We start from the raw sequence: 23,312 nt of genomic DNA, 5'->3' as shown, positions 1-23,312 counted from the left end.
GATAGTTTTGTTTCCCAGAATGGTTGCCTCCAACTAACCATTTGTATACCTTTTGAAACATATTCCTAAGTCTGGGAACCTCATTTTAAAAAAAATTGTTTATTTATTTGGTTGCACGCAGTCTTAGTTGCGGCATGCAGGCTCCTTAGTTGTGGCATGTAAATTCTTAGTTGCAGCATGCATGATCTAGTTCCCTGACCAGGGATCGAACGCGGGCCCCCTGCATTGGGAGTGTGGAGTCTTTTCCACTGGGCCACCAGGGAAGTCCCTGGGAGCCTCATTTTTAACTCACTGGCAGCTATGCCTCTTTTCTTCTCAAAACCTACATTTCTGTGGACATAAATTATATTCCTCGTAATCTCAACCCACAACCAAGAGCATCCAGAACTTGTATCTTTTTTCTCCTTACTATCTAGATATTTAGAATGCCTAAGACAGTAGGTCTAGAGTAGTATTGTTTTTCTAATGTGTATAATATATAGCTCCTGAAAATTGTCTGGTTTGATATTTCATTTGAAGCTAATATTTGAATATAACATTGGAAGCTTCCATACTTTTACAGCACTAGAAGAACCATTTGACTTTAATAAAATTTAAAGGAACAATTTATGTCTGAAAACAGTAGTTTGAAAGTTAGATAATAATCTAGGTCCCCTCCCCTGCAAATAGCTGACGAGGAATATGGTTGTAATCTTTTAAAATTCAAGACTCAATCAAACTCTGCTAAATAAGTTGCAACTGAAAAGTGTATACTTTTCTGTCAACTTTATTAATTCCACAAGTAGAGTATTCATATTTCAGCCTTCCCTATTTGATTTGTAGAGCATTATTTTATGCACATTGTTTACTTCCATATTTTTCAAAAAGCTATTAATTAGCAGCTCAAAGAGCAGCAAACAAGCCATCGCATTTCTAATAAGGGAGGCATCTTTTCGAAATAGCCCTCACACTGAATCTCCATGGTAATTTGTAGCCAAGACTTTGCTTTTGTTGGGTTTGTTTTTGCTTATTTTCTGGTTTTCTTCCATATGAAAGGGAGCTCAATGAACACAACCATGGATTAGTCCCTCATGGGCATGAGTTTGAATTGGAATAAATGCCATTGTTCTTTAGGCCCAGAACTCATGTATGATACTACAAAGCATTGCTCTAGAATCCTGAAGATTCACTCTACTTCCTCATATGCCCATCTATACCTAGGATGAGCTTTCTGATCCATTAGTGCAGCACATTTTTCTGACTGTTAACTGAACTAAAGTTTTTTTGGGGTTTTTTTGGCTGTATTGAGTCTTCATTGCTGCGCGAGAGCATTTTTCTAGTTGCGGCATGCAGGCTCTTCATTGTGGTGTCTTCTCTTGTTGCAGAGCACCAGCTCTAGGCGCACAGGCTTCAGTAGTTGTGGCACACAGGCTCAGTAGTTGTGGCTCGCAGGCTCTAGAGCACAGGCTCAGTAGTTGTGGTGCACGGGCTTAGTTGCTCCGCCGCATGTGGGCTCTTCCCAGACCAGGGCTCGAACCCGTGCCCCCTGCATTGGCAGGCGGATTCTTAGCCACTGCACCACCAGGGAAGTCCCTAAAGTTTGTTTTTAAAATGAGCTATTAATATTTGTTTTGCTAAAAGATAAGCATACATATATATACATATATAATTTATATATGCACTCATGGGTTTAAAATTAAAAGTCAGAAGTCATTTTATAAGCAGGAAGCTATTTACAGCATGTAATGGAAACAATAACTGCAATTATGTCTCTAGCTTCTCACAGAAGCTGATGTGTATGAATTTTATCTCCAGCTGTTCATATCCTAAAGTTTAAAGCTTTTGAGGATTTGAATGTGGGCTCCAACACATAATTTGCGGCAATTACAAAGAACAAAGATTCGTTCAATTACATAGTATCTATCCTTGCAACGTTTTTTATCATCATAAAGTAAAAAGCATCAGTCATCTGGTAAAAAAATATGTGGGTAATTCGAAACAAACCCCTTATAAATGTCTTCAAATTGTTTTGCTTGCAAAGTGTGAATTTTTATCTTATATCCAGCTTTCTTCCCTATTGCACGTGCCATATGTGTGTGATGGTGGTGGCATTTGTCTTATGTGAGCTCTCCAAGGGATAAAGGCAATTTTACAGGCATTTTCCTTAAGCATTAAGACAGCTGTACATTTAAGAAACCCTTGGTATGCAATAAATCTTCCTTTATAAATGCTTGGCCAAGTTTTAGGCTACTGTTTGAGATCACACACAAATGTTCCTTAAACTTCTCACCTACTAAGTGAGTATGAAAGCTGGTACCCAAATGAGTAGATACACATGGCACATCCCTGCAGCATCTCCTGGCTGTGAGCAGGCCACTCTCCCTCTCTGGCTCCCGCAGGCAGCCTCCTGGGCTCCTGGGTCCTCCCTGTCCCTCTCTCAACACCCATGCTGCACTCAGTCTGCTTCTTTTCTATCAGCGAAGTTGGCCAACACCCTGAATGTGATGTGGGGATTTGTGGTACTTATTTTGACAATTTGATAATATTTCAAAAAATCTTTTAATTATGATTAAAAATAATTTTGAGTGAAGTATACAGTGAGGAGCATCCATCCGTATACAGTTACTATAGGAGCATCCATCCGTATACAGTTACTATAGGAGCATCAATCCGTATACAGTTACTATAGGAGCATCAATCCGTATGCGGTTACTATAGGAGCATCAATCCGTATACGGTTACTATAGGAGCATCAGTCCGTGTACAGTTACTATAGGAGCATCAATCATATACAGTTACTATAGGAGCATCAATCCGTATACAGTTACTATAGGAGCATCAATCCGTATACGGTTACTATAGGAGCATCAATCCGTATACGGTTACTATAGGAGCATCGATCGACCGTATACGGTTACTGTAGGAGCATCGATCGTATACAGTTACTATAGGAGCATCAATCCGTATACAGTTACTATAGGAGCATCAATCCGTATACGGTTACTATAGGAGCATCAATCCGTATACGGTTACTATAGGAGCATCAATCCGTATACAGTTACTATAGTTTTCTACATGTAAGGTTAGAACATAGTATTGACAAACTGAAATAAAATTTTTTGGTAAAGACATAGACATGACAGTAACGCAAAAATAGTTTAAGGTGAAAGAGATCCCGGCGTACAGGAAACTACATGTCGTCTGAATTCCTAACTGAAATTCCTCCTTATCCTAAACCAATACCTGTCAATAGAATATAAATTTGTAAAATCCTTTATGGCTTTTAAAGACTTTTCAAGGTTAGGTACCACATACAAAAAGTGACTAGATGAAACTTTTCATCTCAAAATGTATATATCTCTTTTTCTGAAAAAGGAAACTTTTCTAGAGAGCATCATCTAAATCTCCTTTCTCCAAAGTTCTTAAATATATGTAAAATATAACATGTATATTTTATTAGGAATTATGCAAAATACTTTCTCATTAGTTTACTTGTCAAATTCTGAATTAGTGACCTATGTCATTTCAAATGAATGATGATCAACATTCTCTTTGGCTTGCTATTAACGTAAAAATGAACGAGACCATTGATATCAGCTTTGAATAGAAAATACCGAAAGACATAGATTTCCAATCATAAATTTTACTTAACATCAAGAGTTTAGATTTTTACAGCATGCATATTTACCACTGTGCTTTCTTCATTTTTAGTTTTTTTTTAATACTTAGCTACTTCAGTAAAATGTTATTACTAAAAATAATATGTATATATAGAAAGAGAGCAAATGATAAAGCAAATGCAGTAAAATGCTAGGGATCGGGGAATTTGGGTAAAAGGTACATGGGAATTCTTTGTACTGTTCTTGCCCCTTTTCTGTTAGTTTGAAATTATTCCAAGATAAAGAGTGGCAAAATGTCTTTTTTCAATATAATAAACATAGTGCACCTCAAGTACTGATAACACCCTAAATCCTAGATTTTCAACCTATAAAGCCTTTCTCTTAGAATGAGTAACTTCTCAATGGTTTCTTTCCACGCAGGCAGTATTTTCATGAGTGTGTACACTCACATGAGAAGTTGGTGAGTAGGAATTCTTTCACTAAAAGACAGGCGTCAGGGCATAAATGTGTATGTGGCTTCTTCCCCCTTGTAAATGTTCTGTCAACAGAACGTTTATTCATTTATTCATTAAGTTTCACAACACAGGCAGGCAGTTTTGGCATTCTGAAATGTTAGAACCAGAAGAAACCTAAATAGATCATTTATATTTCATAGATACAAATGACTCCCTGTGACTTGCCCAACGTTCCAGGCTGGTTAAACAAAGCCAGGGCCGGAACCTGGGTCTTCTGATACCCATCCAGGATATTCTCACGAACAAACAAATAAGCGAAGTTCAGAAGAAACAAGGAACTTACGAAGTATTCTCTTGTACAGAAGAAAACGTGCTCCATCTAGTTGAAGAAAGAAAGAAGGAAGAAGGGAGAGAGGGGAAGGAGGGGAGGAAAAAGAGAGAGAGACAGTATTTTCACATGAAAGGCCAAGGAAAATCAACGTAAGTCTGGAAGGAAGGAGACTGGAGAGAACAGTAACACTGAGGCAGGTGGCAGTGGTGACAGAGACTGTGACAGCTGGAGAGCTTAGAGACCACCTAACAGGAAGGATATAGACCTAGGAGATGGAACAACTGAAAAAGAGAATATAGCAAAAGCAAAGAAATCCTAGGATGTAACTTAAAGGTTGGAATGGAAAGGCAGAGAGCATTCTTGCTACGCTCTAAAGGGCAGGAACTCTACCTTTTTCATCTTTATTTCTACCTTCCCCAGTCCCACCTGCCCCTAAATATACACATGGCAGGTGCTCCACAAATGTTCAAGGAATTTCATTACGTAGCATTGTCTGCAACGCTCTACACAGAGATGGTGCCACAAACCTAGGTGAACTGCAAATACCATCTGATATAAATCCCATTCATTCTTCTCCCATGACTTGAAGCAGAGAATCATTAAAAAGTGGACTAAACTTATAAAAATAAGAGATAGTGATTTATGACTTGAAACAGGAAACACAGGAGAATAAATATTGAGGATCCTCTAAACCAACTGTTAAAATATTTCCAGATTCTAAAATACCTAAAACTGTGAAGCAGTGTCAGGTAATGGACTTACCTATATGAGAAGGATATGACTTCATTTCCCAGGTGCAAGTTCAGTGTAAGACTTCAGTATGCCCTGTTACTGCATATACCCATCTTGCATGAAAGAAAATACCATGTAAGCCAAACTCCTTGATTGAAACCTTGATTTCAGGAAGTTCTTTTTGAAACTTCAGACTTAGGCCAAACTACCAGATGGTAGTAAAAACATATTCTCCAACAGTAAAATGATAACGTGGTGCTTTGGGGGGATAGGTAAGACCTGCTTATCCTTTACATGATGATGCAGTCTGCTAGGCTGCCTATATACTGTGTATACTTGAAAGTTCCTAAGAGAATAGATCTTAAATGTTCTCACCAAAAAAAAAAAAAAAAAAAAAAAAGGTAATTATGTGGTGGGATGGAGTTGTTAGCTAACTCTGTGGTGGTCATCATTTTTCAGTATATAAGTGTATCAAATCAAGACATTGTACACCTAAAACTTACACAGTGTTCTGTGTCGATTCTATTTCAATAAAGCTGGGGGAGGAGAAAGAAGATAATTTCCCAGGAAAGTCACTCAGAGCTTCATTCATTCATTTGTAATTTATTTAACACACCCAAGTCTCCCTAGAGACAGAGGAAAAGGGTACAGAGGGGAATAAAAGTTCGTGTCCTCATGGAGTTTTCATTCTAATGAGAGAGAGGGAGGATAAGTGAAAATGCTAGAAATACTGTGAAATAATTTAAAGCATGGTGGCTGAGACAGGGCAGGGATAGAGAGTGACCAGTAGAGGAATGGGTATTGCTGGATCAGACCAGGAGACGGGGAAGGGGCTCTCTGAGGGGGTGAGACCTGAGTGATACGCGTGGAGCCTTTACTGTGTTGGTGATCCATGATGAGCAGTCCACACTTGCATTTTCACCTCCTTAGGAGCATGTGGAAGCTTGCAGCCCTATCAGTTTATGGTGGCCACCCTCCCACGCTGCTGTGTGAGTCTGAGGACTCAAGGTAGTAATCTCAAATCCCTCCTGGGGTGACACTTTGGCCCAAAGTATTTAAGCTTGTTGTTGAGGCCATAGCTGTGGATGCATCTTCCATAGGCTTTCTTACTGCTATGTCCTTCCACGCCTCACACTCAAAGTTCAATGCAGAACAAGGAGATCTTGTTTCAGGCATGAGGTTTTCTAACACCCACGGCTTCTCACTTCCTCTCTCCTTGGTGTATACTTAAAATGATCCCTTTTTCAAAAGAGAATTGGGAGCATCTCAACAGAGTAGGGATTATATATGTTAAACAGCTCAGTTTTGCTGTAGTTAACAGCTCTACTCATCTGCTTTAAATGTATTTGTTTAATGTACAGGACATAGCAGAGGACTTTCTGAGTAGTTACATGAGCTACATTTCTCCACATACTTAAAACAACTGAACATTTTGAAATCATTACGGCCATAAAAATACATAATATGTTGTTTTAGGCATGATAACTACTAAAAGTGAGTGCTTTGTGAATCCTGAGTAACAGCATTTTTTCTCCATTCGTTTGCCTGGAGATACTAACAAGTATCTTAAAGGTCTAAGCCCATTGTTTTCCAAGTTACTCTGCTCTGTATGACCTGCCACCGAAGCACTCAGCGGATTTTGACACAGGCAAATAGAAGTGACAAGTGCATTGATTTAGACCCTAACCTTGAACGCTTTCCATAGAAAATATACAAAACCTCTTTTGAACTTTGCAGTTGCCATTTAAGCTATACTATGCTGTCAGCATAATGTGTCTGACAGTCACGTAGTTCTAGGTCTGTGTACATCTCCCAGGGTTACCTTCAAGTGAAAAAGCTGTGAAACTTCAAACATTGTTTCCATTTTTTGTACTGGGTAAACTGAATGTCTTTCAGGTGATCTAACTTTTAGACCAGTGGGTTCTGCCTCATTTTTACATATTAGATTTTGTTTTATTTAAAAGTATACATTTACTTTTTTTCCTGGTGAGACTCTTGACTGTGATTTCAATTTTATAAGGCCCCAAAAGCAGAGATTAAAACTTTGGCTTATGAAATGCCCCACCTGCCATTGGCTAAATTCATCCATGAAGATCCCAGAAATAAATTCTCTTTCTCTGAACTCCTCTAGTACATTGTACCTAGCATTTATCTATCCCGTGTTACCTTGCATTTTGGGTATTTATTTACAAAGCTAATCACTCAAATTTTATCTTAAATCCACTGAGGACAGAGAGTTTGTTTTAAACATCTTTTTATCACCCATCACAGTGCCTTATTGTAAGGTGTTCAATGAAAATATTTAATGAATTAAAGAATATATTAAAATGGTAATGAAAGTAGCCTGTAACTTTCGTTTGTGAATGGTGCAGGGCATTCTTCCCCAGTCAGTAATTATTTGATACACTTCCCCAGTAATAGTTGCTTTATCACCTGAGAAAGTGGGGGGAACCCTCCATGTAAGCATCACTACAAGTCCGAGTTCAGAGGTCGTCTATGTCCTGTCTTTTACACATTGCAGCACTGGGGGTGAGGGGGACCCAGTATGAAGGCAAAAGTCATAGAAGCAAAGCTACAGCACAATTCTTCTTGTCCTTTTTGTAAAATAGATCATCAGTATCTATGTTGTGCCGGTACCAACATCTTACAGTAATTATTGTTTTTATTTTATGCATTTTATATTATACTCCACCACAAATGATTACTAGTGATTACCAGATATTATTACTTTGTTAGATGGAGATTGTTACTTCTGTTTAGTAGATGGAAAAAACAGAAGTTTAAAGAGTAAGAAAATTCCAAAGGACTATATGGCTCGTCAAGTGGCAGAGCCCAGATGGGAACCTACGTGTTCTTGGTTCTCCAGCCATTGGTTGTTCCTGTGACCCACAGCCGTTCACCCCAAACAATGTAAATGTCATCATGACTGAAAAACTATGTTCTTGAGAGATCCAGCATTTCTGAATTTAGATAAAAGGCTTAAACTGGGGGAAGTGTAACCCTAAGATATACCTCATTAATATTCTATCAATTCTGGAACATGATTTTATTACTGCTCATTAACAGCATAGTCTCCTGCACCTGGAAAACTGGAGATGCCTGTAATTCTAGCATAGAAGCTAGAAACTTTTTATTACTACCCTGAGTATCATCAGTGCTAACTTTAATGAACTGGCACTTCTGGGGAGAAAGAAATAAAATGATACCCTCAGTTTAAGGGCAAGGTCATAGGGAGTAATTTTTTATCATATGTGTAAAGTAGAATTTCAGGTAATTGCTGCCAAGTTACATATTGTTCACAAAATGTTAAGTGTTTCTATACATATCATGTCCCGTTATAGAATGAATACATAAATGAAGATGTGGATGCTAGAGTTATTGAATACGAAGATAACCGGCCTCTCCTAGATATGTTTCTGCAGAAGCCAATGGGTTTACTGTCCCTCCTCGATGAAGAGTGTAGATTTCCCAAGGCCACCGACCAAACTCTTGTAGGTGAGTTTTAAATTCAGTATGTCTACATAGTTTTCATGTAATACGGTCATGTAGTTATGAATGACTTTAAAAAATGTTTTTAAATATCTAGTAGAGTATTGCTGTGACAAAGCCTGCATACCTAACTTTGGGGAAGAGGCTTTGGATCTAATACCTAGACCAGTGAATGTTTATAATAGGGTGAAATATTTAGTGATGAATTAAACAAGTTTCAGTATTGGACTTCTCCTTATATTATGGTAGAGCCCCAATCATAGGATTTTATGTTAGAAATGACCTTAGTAATTATCCAGCCCAAAACTAGAAATTGGAGGACAGGGCAAAAGGACAGCTCCAGAATTGGAAATGAGATACCTAACAGGGAGGAAATAAATTCATCTGTGATGTTCTTGTCATTTATCTGACTCACTGATTGCCTATTCTCTTCTCTAGTTGGACGATACTAGATGGAAAAGAAAATAACCCCAACGTGGTGGGGAAATCATTTCATACTAGTCCCTTGATTTTGATGTTAAAATGTACCTTCTAGGACATGAAATAACAGAGAACTTGTGCTGGTAAAACTGTTGTAGACATGCCTGTATGATCCTATTGTGTTTCCTATGTAATCAATAACAACCTATAGCTCTTCTTATAAAAAAGAGAACCAAAATACCAAATTTCTAGGCTCATGGCTTCACATCCAGCTGTGTTTCACAAAGCTCTCTGGACAATCTCAAGTACTTAGTTTCCTTCCTCTGTACCAGTGGTTCTTAAAATGGGGTCCCCAGGCCAGGAACATCAGTATCCTCTGGGAACTTGCTAGAAATGTTAATTTTTGGATCCCACTCCAGACCTGTTGAGTCAGAAACTCTGGGGGTGGGACCCAGCAGTCTATTTTAACAAACCCTCCAGGTGATTCTGATGCTTGCTAAGGTTTGAGACCTGCTGACCTAAATCGTATTGGAATGGTAAAATTCATGATCTCAAGTTTTGCCTTACCATTTATAATTATATTACAAATCTGCTTGTAATAACTATATAAAATTTTCTGTGTTTATTCACTGCACATTTTCCATTTTATGGTGAAAGAGATGATTCTGTCAATTGGTATTTTTTTTCTTTTTTTGCGGTACGTGGACCTCTCACTGTTGTGGCCTCTCCTGTTGCGGAGCACAGGCTCCGGATGCGCAGGCTCAGTGGCCATGGCTCGCGGGCCCAGCCACTCCACAGCATGTGGGATCCTCCCGGACCGGGGCACGAACCCATGTCCCCTGCATCGGCAGGCGGACTCTCAACCACTGTGCCACCAGGGAAGCCCTCAATCGGTATTTTTTGAGGCCCTCCTACATGCTTGATATTGGAGTTAAATTTTTTTCTACAGAAAAATTTGAAGGTAATCTGAAATCACAGTACTTCTGGAGGCCTAAAAGAATGGAAGTTAGTTTCGGAATTCACCATTATGCAGGAAAGGTAAGAACTCTGAAACATTATAACTGAGTTTCTCTTTAGTCTTTCATTGAATAATAAGGCCATGAAAATTATGGCCCAAAATATTTATAGATGGCTGTAATGATATAAAGAGTACATCTTTCTGATCCTGAGGTGTGGCTTGGCATGTGGTTGGCTGCCAATGGATACCTATTTTTTTCTTCTTTTAATGATAGCCGAGAACCTTTTATATAAACTGCCTTCTTCAGACTTGAGTTGCTTCTCTGTCCATGGCAGCCTTTGTCTTTCCTCCTTCCCAACAAGAGAAGGTACCAGGCTGGAGGTACGGCCAGATCCCTGAGCTGATTAGTTAGAATTAACTGATGGGCTGTCATGCAGTCAGAGGAAGCAGTGTTTATGCATTGGTGGATACACTTCCTATACCAGAGCATACCTCAGATATGCCATCCTACATATGGAAAGAAACCCAGGAGACAGTTTCTTTCCCTTCTGTAGAGAATAACAGGTCTTTCCCTCACAATGATGTTATAAATATTGGAGGACTAAGAAGATATTCAAATCAAGAAAGAATTCATAGACATATACAAACAAAATAAAATACCACAGAACCCTGAGCGTTCTAGTCTAGTAGAACTTCTGTGTCAGTCAGTAGTCCAGACTTTAGTCATTGAAAACAAAATCTACCTTAAATATCACAGTTATAACCTTTCTCATGATTTTCAGCATGTGATTTTCCAAATAAGCCTACTTTAAAATATTCGTTAAGAATTTCCTATGATCATTTTATCCAGTTCTTTTAAAATTAATTTATTTATTTTTGGCTACATTGGGTGTTTGTTGCTGTGCGCGGGCTTTCTCTAGTTGCGGCGAGTGGCGACTACTCTTTGTTGCGATGCGCGGGCTTCTCACTGCGGTGGCTTCTCTTGTTGTGGAGCACAGGCTCTAGGCACACGGGCTTCAGTAGTTGTGGCACGCAGGCTCGGTAGTTGTGGTGCATGGGCTTAGTTGCTCCGCGGCATGTGGAATCTTCCTGGACCAGGTCTTGAACCCGTGTCCCCTGCGTTGGCAGGCGGATTCTCAACCACTGCACCACTAGGGAAACCCTATCCAGTTATTTTTAACAACTGTATTAGTCTTTTGGGCTGCCATAACAAAAATACCACAGGCTGAGTGTCTTAAACAATGGAAATTTATTTCCTCACAGTTCTGGAGGCTAGAAGGCCAAGATCAAGGTGCCAACACATCTGGTGAGGTCTATTTCCTGTCTTGCAGATAGCTGCCTCCTCCCAGTGCCTTCATATGGCCTTTTCTCTGTGTACGTATGGGGGAGAGAAAGAGATCTCTGGTGTATCTTCCCCTTCTTATAAGAACACTAGTCCTGTGGGATTAGAGCCTCACTCTTACAGTAAACTTCATTTAACCTTCATTACCTCCTTCCAAAATACAGTCACATTGGGGATTAGATTTTCAACATATTAATTTTGGAGGGACACAATTCAGTCTATAACAACAGCCACATTGGACCATCCTACAAAAATCTTTGGGTTGCATTGATCTTTAAAAATCTTAAAATTATTTAGAAGTGCCAGAAACACAAACACCCACAGTGTATTTAGACCACACTACTACTGAGACTAAATCTATAAAAGCCTTTTCACTGCAGGTGAACCAATTATCTTAGAAATGAGAATACCTTGGTGGCCCCAACCCTCCAAATAGAGAAGGGAGACCCACAAAATTTCCAACATGATATAATAAATGGGAGGAATCAAACCTCTTTGATTATTTCAACCCAAATACAATCATTATGACACAAATGTTTCTCTGAAAAGATATAATGTAAGCCTGGAGAGGTTCACTTTTCCAACCAAGTTGTAAGGGACACCCTTTGTAAATCTTTGTGTACCTGTCACTTAGCGCTAAGTAAAGCTCTCAGTAAATACCTGTTGGTAATGATAACGATGCTGCTGGTGAGGATGAGGGTGATGACACTGACTGTGACAATGATGATAACATGCTTTATCAACAGGTCATCTATAACGCAAGTGGGTTCTTAGCTAAAAATAGAGACACCCTTCCAACTGATATCGTGCTACTTTTGAGGTCGTCAGAAGACAGTGTAATTCGGCAGCTAGTCAGCCACCCTCTAACAAAAACAGGTAAGCTGAGGCAATTTCCTTCCATTTTTTTGGTGTGTGAGTTGGTTTTATTTTTACAAAGAAGCTAGGTTTCCATTAAAGAAAAGTTTTGAATTACTCACCAGAAAATACGGTGGTGTCCTAGCTGCTCACTAAAAGAGCACCGTCACCTTCAGAGAGTTCAGAATTACCTGCTGTGTCAGGAGTGGGCAACATTGGATGAGTCTTTGAGGTTCTACAGGTTTAGTGAGTTCTGCCTAATTGATTAAAAAGTTGTGTGCCTTTTTCCAACCAACCATATAATCCTTGCATTTGCTTTTAAGTAGAAAAAAAATGTAGTTTGGTCTTTTTCTTTATTGGAGTTCAGAATTGTTCTCTGCACTTCACTTTTTATAGTTTGTTGAGGTATAACTGACACACAATAAAGAGCATATATTTAGACAGTAAAATATGATGAGTTCTTGACGTACATAGATGAATTTTCTGCATCTATTGAAATTATCATTTGTTTTTGCTTTGTTTTTGCTTTATATCTGTAAATATGGTGAGTTACATAGATTGATTTCTGAACGTTTTACCGACTTTTATTCCTGAGAAAGTCTTTTTTAAAAATTTTTATTGAAATATAGTTTTTTTTATATTGGAGTATAGTTGATTAACAATGTTGTGTTGGTTTCAGGTGTACAGCAGAGTGATTCAGGTATACATATACATGTATCTATTCTTTTTCTAGTTGTTTAGGTTGTTATAGTATATTGAGCAGAGTTCCCTGTGCTATACAGTAGGTCCTTGTTGGTTATCTATTTTAAATATAGCAGTTTGTACATGTCAATCTGAATTAGCTTTAGAGTAGGTTGTATCTTTTAGGAAAATTTTCTATTTAATCTATGCTGTCAAATTTATTGACATAAATTTGATAATATCTATTTAATCTATGCTGTCAAATTTATCGACATAAATTTGATAATAATCCCTATTATCCTTTGAATGTCTGTAGATCTTGAGGTTATATCAGCTCTCTTATTCCTGACATAGATAATGTATGTTCTCTCTCATTTTATTCTTGATAGATTTTCTAGATGTTTATCAATTTTATTGATATTCTCAAAGAACCAACTTTTAGTTTCATTGATTTTGTCTATTGAATTTTTAGTTTTAATTTTGTTGATTTTTTTTTTTTTTTTGCTTTTGTCTTTATTGTTTTCTTCTGTTTCTTTCAGGGTTTATTTTGCCTTCTGATTTCTGAGATGAAAACTTAAGTCATTGATTTAAGAAAATTTCTTCTTTTCTAATATAGGCATTTATAGGGGTTATTTATAAGTATTACATTTAATTTCTAAATATATTGGGATTTTCCAGGTATCTTTTTATTATGAACTACTAATTTAATTTTGTATTGCTCAGAAAGCATACTTTGTATGATTTAATTCATTTAAATTTATTGAGACATGTTTTATGGCCCAGAATATGCTCTATCTTGTTTTACGTTTCATTTGCACTTGAAAATAATGTGTATTCTGCTGTTGGTGGGTGGAGTATTCCATAAGTGGCAATTAGGTCAACTTGGTTGATAATATTGGTCAGATCTTCTGTATACTTACAAGTTTTCTCTCTCCTGGTTCTCTCAGTTACTGAGAAAGTGGTTTTGAAATGTCTGACTATAATTGTCAATTTATCTATTTTTTCTTTCATTTCTATCAGTTTTTGCTTTATGTACTTTAAGGTCTGTTATTGGATGCATAACATCTAGAATTGTTATATCTTCTTGATGAATAGTCCCCTTTATTATCACTGAATAACTCTTTTATGTCTGGTAATATTCTTTGTTCTGAAATCTACTTTGCCTGATATTAATAGGAAGACTCCAACTTTCTTATGATTAGTAGTTAAATGGTGTATCTTTTTATGCTTTTAACTTCAACTTATTTTTGAGTTTATATTTGAAGTGGGTTTTTTGTAGACAGCATATAATTGGGCGTTGCTTTTTTAAATCCAACCTGATAATCTCTGCCTTTTAATTGAGGTGATCAAACAATTTACATTTAATGTGATTAGCGATATGGTTGGGCTTGACACTATCTTGCTGTTTGTTTCCTATTGGTTACATCTGTTCTCTCCAGGCTTCATTGGGTTCCTCTCCCTGCATTGCAACATAAACCCTCTGGACAGAAAGCTGGAGTAATCATAGGGCTCACCTCATTTGTTTCCTCTCTCTCAGGGATCAGTGTCCTATATTGATGCAAAAATTGTTGCTTCATGCAAAAATTGTTGCTCCTAAACAAATACTACATGATTCCACTTATATGAGGTGCTGAGAGTTGTCAGAATCGTAGAGACAGAAGGTAGAATGTTGGTTGTCAAGAGCTGGGATGGGGGGCATGGGGAGTTCGTATTTAATGGGTATAGAATTTCAGTTTTACAAGATGAAAAGGGTTATGGAGATGGATGGTGGTGATGGTTGCACAACATTATGAATGTATTTAATACCACTGAATTGTACACTTAGAAAGGTTAAGATGCTAAATTTTATGTTATGTCTATTTTACCACAGTAAAAAAATGGGAAAGAAAAAAAAACCTGTTCCATAGACTTCGTATGTCTTTTTAGTTGTTTTAGGTGAGAAGGTAATCCAGTTTGTGTTACTTTATCTTGTTCATAAAAAAAGGTCTTCAGTTTTGACTTTAACAATTGTCTACTGTAAATCAACTATACTCCCATAAAAATTTTAAAAAAAGAAAGCCTTTGAATGTTAGAAACAATACAATTGTATTAAAGCTCCAACTTTGGAGCATTTAGCACAAACAGATTGACGCGGCTCTCCCTTGTCTCATATTAACTCTAAAAGATGATATATATTATAAATATTCTTAATAAAGTGAATTCACATAAAGATAGCCATCTCTTTTTGTATCTGCCAACAGCATCTACGCATCTAATTTCATGTTTTCACCCTTATAAAATATGCAACCAGGTTCTCAGTACTATGCCATGTCTCCTGACTTTCAGCAGAACAGTGTCTAGTTGGCCAGGGAGGAGAGCAGAACTCTATAGTCAAAGGTGTTTCAGTAACTCAACCTCAAAGCTGTCAAAGGTGTTTGGGGTTTACATTCAGCTAGATGTGTACACATATAATAATAATAACAATGACAATAGATAACTTTATTTAGAAATTGCAGTGTGCTAGTCACTGTACCAAGTACTTTCATTTACTTCTAAAAACAACACTCGGGATCCCCTCGTGGCGCAGTGGTTAAGAATCCGCCTGCCAGTGCAGGGGACACGGGTTCGAGCCCTAGTCCGGGAAGATCCCACATGCTGCGGAGCAACTAAGCCCGTGCAACACAGCTACTGAGCCCGCGTGCCACAACTACTGAAGCCCACACGCCTAGAGCTTGTGCTCCGCAACAAGAGAAGCCACCGCAATGAGAAGCCCACGCACCGCAACGAAGAGTAGCCCCCGCTCACCGTAACTAGAGAAAGCCCGCACGCAGCAACAAAGACGCAACGCAGCCAAAAATAAATAAATTAAAAACAACACTCTGAGGAGGAACTGCTTTTACAGATGACACACTGAGACTGGGGAACGTTGAGCTGCTTTCTCAACGTTACCCCGCTGAGAAGTCTTAGAATTAGGCTTGAAAGCTCAGGTTCGTTGGTTCTACATTATGCTGTCTCCAAGATTCTAAAATAACCATGGCCCTTTGCATGCAAATATGAAATATAGTTCGGCCAGCATTAGGGGGAAATACATCAGAATTGCTGGCAGCTCAAATCTCTAGTTTGTTTTATCACAGGTTCGTTCATCAGGTCAACGGTAGATGCAAAGAGGATATATTTCTCTGAAATTAAGATCTACGCTAATTTTAGTTCTTCTGGTATGCATAAATGAGTTTTTGAAAGGCTCTCACTTTATTTTGTTGTTAAATAATTTTATGGTTAGTGTGTAAATTTTGTTAAAGGGAAATTAGTAATCTTTAAATTTCCCCTAGCTGCTTGATTTTCAGATAGACTTAAATTTTTACTTTATGTTTGGTTAATATTAAGTAATGATATTTATTAAGCAAAGGGTCTATCCTAATTCATGTGCTTCTAGCACTTTGTATGTTCATCATGCTTCCAAGAAATCTCCAAGTCTATGATCACTTTTTCCCCCAATTAAATTATTTTTTTAAAACTTTCCCTGGTAATCCTAAAAAAGAAAGAAAGAAAGAAAGAAAAAGAACAGTAGGCATACTTCCTGAAGCTGCCCCTCTGATGGTCATCAGTTACCGTCTCTGTCCGCTCAGCTCTGTTCAGCAAGAGTCACATTTCAAGAGGGAACCATGCCGAATGCAGTTTCAGCCCCGCACGAAAGTCACACCCCCTGCCCAGCACTTTTCCTGGGGTGATGAGGGAAAGGGGATGAGAGCAGAGCAGGGCGCTGCCAGCCGCACCCCAGGCAGGGCTCCTTCCTGCGCCCTCATCTCTGAGCCAGCCTTCTGCAGCCACAAAAAAAAATTGTGAGGAATTTGCCAAAATATGTAGCCTCATTGCCTGCAAGAATGAAAGAGAAACAATCTTCCTGAAGTGATACGGAATTCTGGAGATATTTTGAACATTCCTACTAGGATGATAAACTCTTGGCTCATGGGTTAGTTGGTGTATCGTGCTTGGTGGGAGGTGGGCAACGAGTGAAAGAGAGCTGACATTTCCAGGCACCACGGGCCAGACACACTGTCACCTGTCATCAAAATCCTGTGAGGTAGGCGTAATTATCCACATTTTATGGACTCACACTGTGACTCAGAGACTAAGTAGATGATCCACAATTTAAACATTACGGCTGGTATGCAAACCCAGGTCTTCCTGGCTTCAACGGACGTAATCTTTCTCACTACGCTGTGATTTTCCACAGCCTTGGGTTGTGTACAATTACAGAGCCCTAGCACCAGGCATATATTTCTGAATGTTAGGTTGAAAACGTCCTTTGCCCTCAACCACACTTGATTTGCTTATAACCACTTCATGTGAATTAATGATCCGTATGATTTTTAAGGCCCATTGTAAAGCTTACATTTGCATTAAAGGAAGTCTCAGATGCTATTTAGCACATACACACAAAGAAGCAAATTGCTCCCTTTGTCCTAATCACCCCATATCTTGTAGCAATTAAACGGAAATCCAACACTTACCTCTCCTTTTTCTAGTCCCTAAGCTGGAGTGTTTTTCTGAATTTAAAATTTGTTATACATTTTCAAGTAATATTATTTTATTTCTAAGTGTCTCAATAACTAGTTAACCAAGCACGTGAGTATGAATATTGCAGGGCCAGCAATGCTTATTTTAACATTGAAGTAAATGGAGGAAATCTTCTACCATTAAGGATTCCAAAAGGTGTATTAATTTTATCTACATTCCCTTAGGTAATCTGCCATATTCTAAAACTAAAAACGTAATAAACTATCAAATGAGGACTTCAGAAAAATCAATCAACGTGACAAAGGTAAGGAAATGTATTTTTCATGGCAGTTGAGTCTAAGAATCTAACCTTTACAATGGAAGTATTTGTATGATAAGAGTAAACAGCCTTTCCCTTCGTTTTCTCCCTTTGATCTTTCTTTTCTACTTAAACAGATATTTATGTTATGTTCATGTTACCGCTAGTCACTAAGATAATCATGCATTTCTGATATATTCCTAACTCTTCATTTATAGCTAGTTTTAATGTTACTCTAAGACCAACTAAAAATGTATTAGCTAAGGTCAGAGATACATTCCATGCAAAACTGATTAAAATCCCAATGAGACTGGCAAAACAATTACCTTAAAATTCAACATTTTGTTATTTTATGTGTGTGAAGGTATAGACTAAGGAAAAATCCACGTGCTCCCTGTAGAGCATAAATTACAATAGGTGCTGAACTATCGCTGTCTTTCTGGGTTTTAGGGTGAAACTGGAGAAGCCACCCGTCACGCCAGAGAGACAACCAACATGAAAACACAAACGGTTGCATCGTATTTTAGAGTAAGATATTAAATTATGTTGTGTGTGCTTAGGCATGTTATTTATTCTAAATGGGAGTTACAGATTAAAAGTAAGTAACAAATATCAGAGAGCTATTAGCAAAAGAGAATTTGTGTTGTATTTCATTTACTATCTGTTAGATACACGATATATTACAGTGCATTCTCAAAAACCTATGGGTTGGTTTACTTTGGTATTTTATTGATGAAATTATTGTATACTAGGTCAATCTTAATGGCGGTCTGTAGCTTGGTTACAATTTGTCCATAGAACCAAACACATTTTCACTAGAATAAAGCCTAAAAGGGTTTGAAATTCAATGGTAGGAAAACCGTCAGCCCTCCTTCCCACCCCTGAATGATCTTAAGGTAGACAGATGGGACAAGGTTGAACATCCACCTCCATTCCACATCTCCCTGTACCTAGACGAGCTGAACACCTCAAAAGAAAAACAGAACTGGTGTAGGCATGGGACAAAGAGAAGGGACACCAGGGAAATACCAGTTAACATGCCAAGGAAGTGAGTCACTGTGTCCTTAGCATAGGACCAAGGTGACCTTTCTTCCTTGGACAAGATAGGAGAGAGATAGGAAAGAAAAGAAGCACTTCATTCTCTCTGTGCCCTGGAGAACAAACTCTAGATGACCCTGCCTTCATTATTGGTTCCAGTTCTTGTTTATCTCTCTGATAAAATCATACTAACGAGCCAATGAAAATGAATAAAATACCACCTAAAATTTAGAAATTTATTAATATCATGTAATGTGGGAGAAGGGGAGGAAATGGGGTTAAATTTACTACATGTTCAGTGAATAAATCCAGTTCCCTAACAGAGTCATGAAATACTTTTAAAAATAACTGGGTAGCTTTATTAAATATTTCTCAAGTCCTAAGCTCGTAGCAGACAGTGTGTGCTTAACATCTTTGAGTAGCACGTAGTGCATTTATATGCTTAATATCTCGTTTGCTGCTGGTACATCCACCTTACAGCAGGCTGCAGCACAGCTGAAGGACTGAAAGTATTTACAGCCAGATTATTTTCGTCTTTAAGTGAGTCATCCAAGACCATTATCATACCACTGTTGTTGACATCAAACAGTGTGTGTATGTTCCAGCCACGCATTCATAAAGTCGTTTTACACCTCGGGCTGCAGTGAAAAGGGATAGGAGGCAATTCCGTATAGTATGTACCATATTTTAAGTTATGTTTCACTCTGCAGAGGAGGATGAACATGATATAATACTCTGCCTTGGTCCCTAAGGAGCACCAGTGCCTAAATTGTGGGAGCTCTTGCTCAGCACGCCAACAGACACGTCTATCACCTTTCTATCTCTAGTTTGCAGACGTTTGCAATGATGACTCCCAGATAAATGTTATGAACAGGGCCCCAAAGTGGCAGACCCCAGCTGCTTGAAGAAGCTCACAGCTGAGTGTCGGTGCCCAAGAGGAAGCTGTGCAAACCCAGTGCTTTGTCAGTTGCCCAATCCCAGGATTTGGTTTGCACTGGCTTTGTAACCCAGGCTTTATGTTTCCATCAGTAAAGGAGATTCAGCCGTCAACAGCTGTCTATGTTCATACACTCGTTGCCTTGCCAACGACCGTAATCCCGGTCTTTGACATACTGGTTGGTTGGGATTTCATTTTAGTTGAGCCGTGATTATCCTACTGTGTTATACTTGGTTGTCCAGCAGTTGGCTGCTGTTTTAATACGGTATTGCTGCAGAAGACGGTTTTCATATCTATGTGGTTAAAATATTTCTAAAATCAGAAGATTATCAAGCTAGAGCAGATTAGAATACTTAAGTGGATTTGCTTATTTTTATAACTGTGTCTTACATAGTAAAATGCATTAACTTCTCAGTCCTTATTTTAAACTAGGAGATGATACTGAGAGGGATTAAAGTGTTTACTTTCATACTTTCTACAAAAAAAGAACTAGACAAGGAAAGTAATCGTATAACGAGGAAACCAGATTGTGTGCTAAATATTGTAATTTGGCCAGTTTCCCTGAGAGGATATAATTACTTCCAAACAAGCTATATCAAAAATAATTTCGTCTATTAATTAAAGTTGCCTTAAGAATTCACAGGCAAGGGCTTCCCTGGTGGTGCAGTGGTTGAGAGTCCGCCTGCCGATGCAGGGGACGTGGGTTCGTGCCCCGGTCCGGGAAGATCCCGCATGCCGCAGAGCGGCTGGGCCCGTGAGCCATGGCCGCTGAGCCTGCGCGTCCGGAGCCTGTGCTCCGCAACGGGAGAGGCCACAAGAGTGAGAGGCCCGTGTACCGCAAAAAAAAGAATTCACAGGCAACCTTTTAATAGCTAAGTTCCTAGTTATTGCCTCTACATTTTTATGAGTAAATATGTATTTTTAAAAATATACTATCAAGAAAATATTTATTAACACATATATCCCTCATTGTGAATTACTGTGTAACTCTCAGTTTTCAGATTTTATTCTTATAATTAAAAGAAAGACCTGCGAGCTCATAAGTTTCTGAATGCTACGCTGGGAATTTTTATTTTTGTTGCATATTATAGTATTCTCTGATGGATTTGTTATCTAAAATGGTGGTCGGCCAACCTCACTTTGTCCGCTGCATCAAACCAAACAATGAACGTCAGGCAAGAAAATACGACAAAGAGAAAGTCCTGCTCCAGCTTCGCTACACAGGCATTCTGGAAACAGCGAGAATTCGAAGGCAGGGATACTCACATCGGATACTTTTTGCCAACTTTATAAAGCGGTATGTGGCCTTCTTTTTAGTTTCCATGTACAGTAAAAATCCTTGAGAAGAATGATAGGAAACAGAAAGAGAATCATGCAGGGGTTCTAGAAAGGAGGCATTTTGTTCATGAAAATGATTGTGTGTCGAAAGAGCAGGTAACTCTTAACTGGGGCTGGAAATTTCTGTTGTCAGCTGAGAGACCCAGGTCAGAGACAGGATGACAGAGGGGCCTGAGATTCTGTTCTGGGGAGCCGGTTCTCATCTTAGCTCTGCCACTTGCTGGGTGACCATGGGCCGGTACCAGTGATCGCCAATGAGGGGAGACTTTGACCCTCAAAAAACATGTTAATGTGTGGAGACATTTTCGGTTGCCACAACTGGTGGGAGGGCAGGGTGCTGATGGCATCTAGTGTGTGGAGACCAGAGATGCTGCTAAACATCCTAAAATGCACAGGACAACCTCGCCGCCCCCAACAATGAATTATCCAGCCTAAGATATTAACAGTGTCAAGGCTGAGAAACCCTGGCCTCCAGGAAACCTCATTTTCCTCATGACTGCCTGATAGAGTCGTTATGAGGATCGAGTGAGATAGTCTCTAAAGGGGATTTAGACGACATACAGAAGCAATTAGGTTTTAGGAGTCCTTCTCAATGTTCGAGATTAATGTAAAATGAATTAAGTTATGTATTAAATGTATATGATCAAGTAACACACTAGTGGTACTATAGAGGCTCAATATCTTATACATTTAATGTTTGAAATGCCCAGTATCAGAAACTGGTATCAGAAAATGCCCATCAATTCAATGATTTAGCCATTAAACTTGAAGTTTCAATTTTCAAAAGTGAAGTCTATTACAATTTTCAGGTAAAGCCTAGCATTTGAGGAAGTCTCCATAGGTAACATTCTCTGCCTTTTTTAAAGAGTGTACAAAGTAATATTAAGAATAAAACAAAGTTTTGTGATTGCACAATGAACTGTGCAATCACAAAAAAACCACAAAACGTTGTCTTGTCTGTGTCAAACATTCTTTTACTTGGGGTAACCAAGACCCTTTCTAAATGAAATGAGAATTCTAATTCTTTTTGCATATTTTCAGCAATTCATGGTAATTTTTGATTTTTTTTTCTTTAGAGACCTAGGAAAGGAAAGAAAGGTATTCATTTGAACTGCCTTGATAGAAAGAAAACCCTACCACATTTTCATGACAGAGAGCAAAATTACATAAATATAGTGACTTTCATATTGGCAACTCTTCTATAGTAGTTTAAGACAGACTTAAAAACTTCAAGGTTTAGAGTTCAGAAGTACAGCCAACATTTAATCATTGACTTTACTTCTCACAGAGCAGACACAATTTTATATTCAAAACTGAAGAAATAAAAAATACTGGAATTTCTTATTGGCCAGTAGGTAAATTCTCCATTCTGTACATCAAAGCAGGTAACCCAAACATTCTTGAGTTTCAAATTTCAAATTAAAATTTGACCTTATTATTATACTTTTCATTTTTTAGGAGAAGAGATCATCTTTAACTTGCTTAACTATCAATATAGGTAACGTTAATATAATCTTAATATAAGTACCCTTAAATTTCAGTGACTTTTTTTAATATACAAGGCACTGTGCTAAGTACTGTGGAAGACACTGAGTTTTAAAGCTTGCTTGATCCTCAAGAGTTAACAGTCCAGTTAGGATTCTCAGAGCTGCAGACATAGAGGTTAATGAACAATGCAGGGTAATAAATACCAAGATCCAAAGGGATGGTACATAGTGTAAGAGTTCAGGGAAGAGAAAGATGACCTCCAAGAAGGCTGATAAGAGAGAATATCAAGAAAGAGTGCTAAACAGGGATCTGATGGTGGGCATAGTTTATGGAGAAGACAGGAAGGGGCTTTCTTGGTGTACAGGTTGGTGTTCCAAAAACTAGAGGGACTTGGATTAGACTGGCTGAGCAGTATGTGTCACTGACGTGACAGACATTATAAAGATGGGATCAGATGGGCAAACCAGTCAGGTAAAGTTATGAAGAGAGAGCCTTAAATGCTAGACTAAACTAGTAGTTTCAAAACTATCTATGGTTTTACAATATGGCCCGTAGACGAGCTGAGCTGATTTTCTTGATGATGTTGTACTTGAAAGTAACTTATTTGGAAGGTCAGAGGTGAGAATAAATTTTTAAATATGCTTCCAAGTCCCACGCTATTATAGAATAGCAAATTACTACATGATAAATGAAGAGGGGAAAAAACTAAGCTTATGGAGAACATGTGAATAACTGTTCTGAATCTAGGGAGCTCCAGAAATAAAAGGCTAAGCCTTTTCTCTGTCACTAATTTGAAAACTGTCATCCGAATTGGCTAGACTCTTAGGAAGGCAGGACAATTTGCAAAGGCCCTG

At 38.3% G+C, this 23,312-nt stretch overlaps 1 protein-coding gene across 1 annotated transcript in view; it reads left to right on the top strand.

Moving 5' to 3' along the window:
• MYO3A (myosin IIIA) overlaps positions 1-23,312 on the top strand; it is a 172,989-nt gene that overhangs the window by 105,221 nt on the left and 44,456 nt on the right. The window contains exons 19-24 of the mRNA XM_022580201.2: positions 8,459-8,612; positions 9,976-10,064; positions 12,073-12,202; positions 17,584-17,663; positions 18,108-18,185; positions 20,724-20,929. Of these exons, the coding sequence (XP_022435909.2) occupies positions 8,459-8,612; positions 9,976-10,064; positions 12,073-12,202; positions 17,584-17,663; positions 18,108-18,185; positions 20,724-20,929 (737 nt within the window). The remainder of the gene's footprint in view (positions 1-8,458; positions 8,613-9,975; positions 10,065-12,072; positions 12,203-17,583; positions 17,664-18,107; positions 18,186-20,723; positions 20,930-23,312) is intronic.

The sequence above is a fragment of the Delphinapterus leucas genome, chromosome 2 (assembly GCF_059928025.1).
Source record: "Delphinapterus leucas isolate spDelLeu-1000000601 "Yukka" chromosome 2, BTC_Dleu_Yukka2, whole genome shotgun sequence".
In the NCBI taxonomy this organism is placed as follows: domain Eukaryota; kingdom Metazoa; phylum Chordata; class Mammalia; order Artiodactyla; family Monodontidae; genus Delphinapterus; species Delphinapterus leucas.
The sequence above is the reverse complement of the archived record's forward strand: the minus strand, read 5'-3'. Positions and strand labels throughout refer to the sequence as shown.